Consider the following 8,128-nt stretch of genomic DNA (forward strand, 5'->3'; position numbering starts at 1 on the left):
TCTCATCAATCTTCAGTTCAAAGGGAAAAGAACCCAAATCCAAAAGTCCATAAAGAGACAATCCCTGAGCTGGGACAGGCGGGGATGGGGCTCTGCAAAGCAGAATTTTGGCAGAAGAAGCTGCCGGTGGAGGAAGCTCCTCGGGTTTTCCAGCTGCACTCCCCACTCTGAAGCAGCTCAGAAGAGATCAGCACCGACTGCTCCTCGGCCACTCCGGTCTGAGCGCGTTTCCTTTGCAGGATCTGGGCTGAGCTGCGCCAGATCACGGTGCTTATTTCCCAACAAAACACAAAGAATTGGTTCTGCTCTGACTGCGCAGATTCCTGACATTCAGAAATCTCAATCTGATTCAGAGCAGCCCCAAGTGTGTGCAGGACTGAGGCTGCTCCTGGCTTTTTTGGGGTTTTTTTGGGACATTTTACTGGTGTTTTATCAGCCCTGTGTTTGAGGGAAGGGATGCCCTGGACTCAGCCTTTGCTGGGCCTTGTGGTTCCAGCCCCCAGCAAATGCTGAGTTATTTTAGCCCTGAAGAAATCACCACTGGCTCTGGGGTAATTTTTTTTCTGTAAGCTTGTTTATTTACAAAGATGGTGAAAAAAAATTGCCCAGGCATGGAGGAAATCACTAAAAAAATGGGGTTTTCTCCCTGTTCCAGGTGCCTTTTTCAGCCATTTAATGGCAGTAATTTAAATTAATTAATTAAATTAATTTTCCTCTCAGGTTTTTCCTTTGCTGTGCAGGTGCCACATCCTCGGAGCTCTCCTGAGCCCCTTTTCCTGTCTGCTGCTCTGACTTTCTCTGGCCTTCCAGCTCCTTTTTGAGCAGAGAACTGATTGTTGTGTCCCTCAATTCTTGAGCTGCTTGAGGGGTTTTTTCCCCTCTTTTCTGCCAGAGAAGCAGCAGCTTTCCCTGCCTGCAGAGCCCTGGGGGCTGCACTGAGCCCTTTCCTTGTGCACAGGGGATCTTTGGGCATTGCTGTGGTTTCCCTGGGACTTTTCCAGGATCTGTTTTCGAGGGATTCATCTTTCCTTGGGTTTTTATAACCAGGAGAGCACAAGGGATGAGTTCAAGCCCCGAGAGGCAGCTCTGAGGCAGGGTTTGAGACAAAGACACGCAGGAAATCCTTGCTGCAGGGCTGATCTCTTTTCACACCCAGGTGTTTGTGTTGCCATTGATTGAGGACCCATCATTAATTTGTTTTGCCTGTAATTAATTCTCCAGCTAATGTTTTATTTGTCATGCTTCGTTATGAGCCAGGGCATCAGGGATCCTCCCTCTAATTGCTGGTTTGTAGACCTGGGCAAACCCTTAATTAAGATGTGTCTCCCAATCACTTTTGAACCTCCAGCTCCCAGCAGAAAGGCAGAAATTCTCAATTTCTGCATGAAAAACCAAACACCAGGGCAAAGCTCTTGCCCCAAAACCCCACAGATTCTGTCCCCAGGGCTGGGGTTTAGTGGTGGGTCTGGCAGTGAGGGTCAATGCTTGGATTGATGATCTTAGAGGTCTTTTCCAGCCTTAATAATTCCGTGATTCTGTGAAATTAAAGAGGTTTCCCCATCCCTTCCTTGCCTCCCTCTCTGCTGAGCTCCAGAGCTGGTTGGGAAAACTGGAGGGACATCCAGGATTGAGGGTCCCATCCCGAGTTTCCACGGGAGGGGGAGGCCCAGGGAGCTGCTGCTGGAGGGGAGAACAGCCCAAACTGCAGCAGGGATGTTCCTGAGGGCTCCGTGGAGCTTTGGGAAGCTGGGCAAGCTCTTGGTGCCTTCTCCAGGCGCTGTTTGTGCCCCCCTGCAGCCTGGAGGACACATTGAACTCCCGGCCCTGCCCTCACCCTCCTCCCAGGAGCAGCTGGAAATCCCAAATCACCCAAAAAATCCCACCCAGCTCCAGGGGCTGGATCCCCAAAACCAGCCTGGAGGTGCCAAGGCCCTGCAGAGCCAGAGGCTGCACCTCTGGAAAAGGGTTTGGGACGGGAGCATCCTCTGGGGTCCTCCATGGGAAGAGCAGGAAGGGGAAGGAGGGTCTTGGAGCCTGAATTTGAGCGGGGAGGGGCTGGATCCTTTCTCAGAGGTGAGGAGGGGGAGGATCTCGGTGCCCAGGGAATTCAAGGAGCCAAATTCACCCTTTTCTGCCCCAGAGCTGGGTGTGAACAGCTGTCCCCAAGGCCAGGGTGTCACTGGTGAGGGTGTGCTTTATCCTGGAGATGTTCATGGCTAAAAATCCTCAGAAAACCCCAAAAATCTCATCCCAAACCTGATCTGAAGGAAACGAAAGCTTTTGGAAAGATCCTCATTGGAGAGAAGAGAGAGGGAGGGAGGATTTCTCCTCCTGGGGCTTTTTTGTGTGTGTGTGTGGTTAGAATCATTGTGTTTAGGTGATGCCCAAGGACAGATTTAGAGTGTGGAAAGCACCCTGGGCTTGAAAAAATACCTACAAGCACCCTGGGGTGGGGTGGTGGCTCGGTTTGGAACCCAGACCCAGCTTCCCGTGTGCCTGAGAGCGCTCTCACAGCCGCGGTTTCCAGGCCACATTATCACAATTTCTTCCCAAATCCTGCAGATCACTTTGTCTGCACGGATATTTATTTATTTCTCACCCCACCCCGTGCATCTGAGACGTCCACGAAATCCAAGTTTAGCCGTAATTAGCGGCGCTTTCTGCTCTCTGGGAAAGCAGAAGGGGAGCGCTTACGTGAGCGGCTCGGCTCAGACGGGCGGGCTGGGAGCAGCTTTTGGCTTTGGGACCAGGTCAGGCAATCCAGGACCTTGCAAAAGCATCTCAGGAACGTCAGGGCTGGCCAGCCCATGCTGAGCCTGTCAGGAGCTCCGTGCCAGGGCACGGCCAAAGCAGCTCCGCTGGGGCGTTTTATCCGCTCCCTTCTGATGGACGGCGAGAAGGACGGGGTGTGAGAGTGTTAGAAACACAAAAAAAACCCACAGGGGGCTCAACTTCCTTTAAATGAAGGGCCTTGTTTTGTTTTTTTATCTGGGATTGGGGAGCTGGAGGCTTGGGAACGCAGATATTTTGATAGATGGGAAGAGTGGTCTGGTAGTTGGAATATTAAAGAGAGAGACAGAGTGTGCGTGTGTGTGTGTTCCTCTCCCTCTCGAGTGGAAGGAGCATTTGTCACCACAAATCATCCTTGATTGCACAGAGCTGCCTTCAGAGAGGGCTCACCCACCCACCACCCTCAAAAAATTAGACATTTGTTATATGACATGAATTGAGATTAATTAGCGAATATTAACCCATCAAGCAGCGCAGAAACACATTTTTGGAAGGCACTGGTACTTGCAGCAACAGTGGGTTTGTCTCAGTTCTGGGTGGAAAGTTTGCAGGGAAATGTGGTGTGGGGAGTGCTGGAAAATGCCACTTGATCAGCCCAAAAGTTTTGTGGGAATTAACAGATTTTCTCTGGGAGAAGTTGGGAAGTGCCTGAGCCTGAGGGAGGACTGAACATGGGAGGGTGGTGCTCAACCCCAACTCTTGGTCAGACTTGAGAGACAGAATTTGGGATCGTCTCGAGGCCTCAGAAGCCACAGGCTGGGCAAGGAGGAGGGGTCAGGGAGGTCCTGGTGCACAGAGCCTTTTTTCCCCAAAAATCTGTGCAATGATGGAATGGTTTGGGCTGGAAAGGGCCTCGAAGACCATCTGGCTCCAACCACAGGCGAGGACACCTTGCACTGGACCTTCCTGGAGTCCTGCTGGTCCCTGCAGTCCCAGGGGAAAAACCTGGTTATTGTTCTCCTTGAGAATCCCGTTGTCTTTTGGGATCAGAGCGATCCACCGGAGCAGAGTGAGGGGAGGAAATCTGAGGAGGAAATCTGAGGAGGAAATCTGAGGAGGAAATCTGAGGAGGAAATCTGAGGAGGGCGCTCAGGGCAAACAGGAGCTGCCAGTGGGGCTGAGCAGGGCTGATGCTCCTGCCTTTCTCCTCCTCAGCCAGTGCCAACATCTGCAACGTGGTCCTGATGAGGCACACGGAGCTGGAGGAAGGGATTGATGTGCTGGACGACAATGGGAACATCGTGGGCTCCTCCAGAGTTGCTGCCAAACATGTGAGTTCTGAGGGGCTGGGACACGGCTGGGCCCGGGCTGGACACGTCCCACAGCCACTGCAATCCTCGGCTTTGGGAGCTGGGGATGGAACAGATCCGGAGAGCACGGATTTGTGTCAGCCAGGGAAATTCGGGGACTGGTCCCGGTGGTTTGGAAGGGCACGGATGGACGTTGGGAGGATCCTGATGCTCCCACAGGAATTCCTTGTGGAATTCCCAGCGAAGATCCCTCTCACCTTTCCCCAGATGAGGAGGACTCTGAGCTGAGCAGCTCTTCAGCCTTTCCCTGCCAAACCTGCCTTAAAAACTGCCCCCAAACTGGGGTGAGGGCAGCCAGATGATGTGAGGGCAGCCAGACGTGAGGGCAGCCAGATGTGAGCCAGATGTGCCAGCCCTCGTGAGCCTCACCTGGTTTTCTTTCCTGTAACCCTCTCGGTGCCGCCCTGGAGCCGCTCCCTTCCCAGCCTCGGAGCAGTTCTGGCTCCTGAGCACCCCCTGAGCTCTGGTTTCCAAGTGGGCTCTCGGCTGAGCACACGCCCAGGCACAGGAGTTAATAATATAATGCTTGGCATTTCCCTCCCTCCTTCTGTCCAAGGCATCCAGAGACAGCAATTAATGCACAGCTCTGCAGTCCTCGGCAGGAACGGGGAGATCTCGAGAGCTCTCCATATTGTTGTTTAACAGGGGGATTCAAACAATCTGCTGAAGGGCTCAGAGACACTTCTTGGAGCCAGTTTTCCTCACTTCCATTAATGGGCTCCAGGACCCACCTCACCCTCTCCATCCTGATGGTTGAAAGGGAAAATAAAGATTAAAAGTGAAGGTTGAAAGAGAAAATAAAGATTAAAAGTGAAGGTTGAAAGAGAAAATAAAGATTAAAAGTGAAGGTGCTATGAGAGCGATGTAGGTGGAGCTTAATCACAAAATTGGGGAGTTTTGGGAACTTCTGCTCAGCTGCCATCCAATCCCAGAGCTTCTCCCTGGACAGGTTAATCCTGGTTTTGGTTGTGTAAAATGTGGCAGCTCCTCAGTGGGACACAGCTGTCCCTGTGTGAGGTTTGTTGTGATGGAGATGTCCCTGTGGCATAAAATCATGGAGTGCTTTGGATGGAAGGGACCTTAAATCCCACCCATCCCACCCCATCCATGGGCAGGGACAGCTCCCACCATCCCAGCTGGATCCAAATCCATCCCAACCTGGCCTTGGGCATTCCCAGGGATCCAGGGGCAGCCAGAGGAAATCTGGGAATTGCAGAATCCCAGGCAGGAATTCCTTGCCAAGATCCCAGCCCAATCTCCCCTTTCCCAGTGGAAGCCATTCCCTGGCTCCTGTCCCTGCAGCCCTTGGCCCCAGTCCCTCTCCAGCTCTCCTGCAGCCCCTGCAGGGACTCTCAGCATTCCCTGCATTTTGCCCTTCTCCAGGGGAACATTCCCAGCTCTCCTGGAGCCCCTGCAGGCCCTGGAAGATCTCTGGGCCTCAGTGAGTCCCAACCCCACTTTGGCTGCTCCTTCTGGTGAGTGTGGCCAGGAGGGAGGGCTCGGTGGAGCCTCTGGACACTTTTGGTCAGGCCAGGTGAAGCCAGGGCAGCTCTGGCGTGTCTCTCTTTGTTCTGCTGGCTTTGTGACCCGGAATGTTGTGACCAAGCGGCTCCTGGCAGGGCTGGCAGCGGCTGCTGATCCTCTCTTTGCCATCAAGAGCCCAGCAGAGCCGTTCCCCAGCCCGGCAGGTCCATCCTGGCTCTCTCTGGGATGTCTGGATGTGTTTGTTTTCACTCCTCAGGCTCTGCTGGAAACGGCCCTGACCAGAGTGGTCCTGCCCATGCCTATACTGGTTCTACCTCCCATCATCATGTCCGTGCTGGAGAAGTGAGTGTGCCCGGGGGGAGCAGGGGGTTCCTGAGGGGAGGGGTGGGAAGGTCCTCGCTGGCTGTCAGGAATTGGTTTTTCATGGGATCCTGGGATGGTTTGGGTTGGAAAGGTCCTGCTCGGTCACCGAGTCCATCCCCAGCCCTGCCACCGCTGCCCCACGTGCACAGGGCTTGGAAATGCCCCAGGGATGGGGGCTCCAGCCCTGCCCTGGGAGCCCCTCTCAATGCTCCACAACCCTTTCCATGGAGGAATTCCCCCAATCCAAACTGAACCCTCCTGCTGCTGTTCCCTCTCCTCCTGTCCCTGTTCCCTGGGATAAGATCCCAAACCCATCCCTGGCTGTCCCCTCCTGCCAGGAGCTGTGCAGAACCACAAGGTCCCTCCCAAATTTCATCCACCAAATCTATTTTTAGCTCATTAAATTTCCACCTTCCATCATTTTGCAAACCTGGTTTGTTGATATTTTATACTGATGTGATTACCCCAAGCCATCCCTGACCCCCAGCAGCAGGAATAACCCAAAAAGGGAGCTCGGGGTGAGACAAAACCCTCTGAACCCAGTGCAGAACTTCCCCTGATTGTCATTCTCCACTTAGCAAACATCAGAGATTAAAAGGCTTTGGCTGCTGTTCAGCCAGAGATCTTCATGGAATCATGGAATTGTTTGGGTAGGGAGAGACCTTAAAGACCACCTAATTCCAGTGAGGAGCAGATTCCAGCCCCCCTCATTTTGCTCAAAACATTTGACTTTTATTTCATTTTCCTTCTGGACAAAATCCCTGCAGCCTCTTCCCTGCCCCAGGTCCCTTTGTCCCCCAGGTGGTCCCAGGCCAGGATTTCCTGCAGGGAAGGTGCCTGGGGGTGGCTGTGCCTTACTCTGGAGTTCCTGGCTCTGGAGGAATTTATTCTGGACTGATTTCCTCCGAGGTGTGAGTAGGAACTGAGGCTTTGCACTCAGGTGGATCTGTGTGCTCCCACTGGTTTAACTGGTTCCCATTTAACCGTCCCAAATAAAATCAACACCCAGGACAAATGGTTTTATTGCTTCAAAGGACCTTGTGCTGGGTATCCACAGATAAAATCTTTCATGTGCAAAAAATCTGGAGAAATTTGTAGAGAACTCGTCTCTAAATTAATAAATCTTTGTCTGTGGCAGGACACACTGAGGGCCCATCCTGGGCCGGCCCCAAGCTGAAATAAACCTGACAGGAAAATTGGATTGGCACCTGGGGAGAAAATAAAACTGCTGGTGAAATTTGCTCCGTCCTTTGCAGCAAAACAAAACCAATAAATCATTTCTTTGTCCTCGGGGGCATCATAAATCCTTGACGAGTTTTGCTGAATGCACCTGTGCTCAGTGCAGGCCTTACTAAAACTGATTTTATCTGTGAACTTACAGCAGATTGCCCTGAAAAAAAAAATAAAAATCATTTTAACTTATTGGAAGCTTTAATTCACGTTTGTGAGAGAAAATTTTCCTCCTCACTGCCATGAGAACTCCTTGGGTATAAAAATATCCGGGCTCTGCTTTTGCCTGCCTGAATTCTCCCCAGAGCTTTGTGCCTGCTTCGTTTTCCATCAGATATCCTCGGATTCCTGGAGGGCTGGGAGTGAGGAGCAGCAGGGATGGGAGTGAGGTGTGGAATCCCTGCAGCATCCCTGGGACTGCCCTGGCTGCACCTGAGGGGTCTGAGGCCAACTCCCAGAGCTGGAAAGTGCTTCCCAAAGGGCTCAGTCAGAGCTGAAAGCTCGTTTTGGGGAGAAAAAAACCCCTCTGGAGCATTTAGGGGAAAGTGCAACTCTATAAATTTTAGGATTTGAGTTTGAGGAGGGTTTTGAATTTTTTTTATTTATAATTTATTATATAAGAGGTAACATAATAATATAATTTATTTTATTTTTATACTTTATTAAAATGTATATATTAAAATATTATTATATATTATTAATATATTATTAACATATATACTATTTTATTTATAAATTTTATTTTATTTATAAATTATTCTTTATAGAAATCCCTACAGGGGCTGTAAACAGGAGGGTGAACGTGTCCCAGAGGGAGAGCTGGGATCAGGAGTCACAACCTGGATTTGGGAATGTGGGGAAAGAGGGCAGCAATTCCTCCAAGTCATTTCCACTGGGATTGTGGGAGGGAGGGGAAGATGCTTCCAGTGGAATTGTGGGGAAGGAAGGGA

General features: G+C 51.4%; 1 protein-coding gene across 1 annotated transcript in view; it reads left to right on the forward strand.

Moving 5' to 3' along the window:
• SFXN5 (sideroflexin 5) overlaps window positions 1-8,128 on the forward strand; it is a 139,183-nt gene that overhangs the window by 92,548 nt on the left and 38,507 nt on the right. Inside the window, exons 9-10 of the mRNA XM_015623688.2 lie at window positions 3,946-4,061; window positions 5,842-5,927. Coding sequence (XP_015479174.2) covers window positions 3,946-4,061; window positions 5,842-5,927 — 202 coding nt within the window. The remainder of the gene's footprint in view (window positions 1-3,945; window positions 4,062-5,841; window positions 5,928-8,128) is intronic.

Source organism: Parus major, chromosome 4 (genome assembly GCF_001522545.3).
Source record: "Parus major isolate Abel chromosome 4, Parus_major1.1, whole genome shotgun sequence".
NCBI classification, from domain to species: Eukaryota; Metazoa; Chordata; class Aves; order Passeriformes; family Paridae; genus Parus; species Parus major.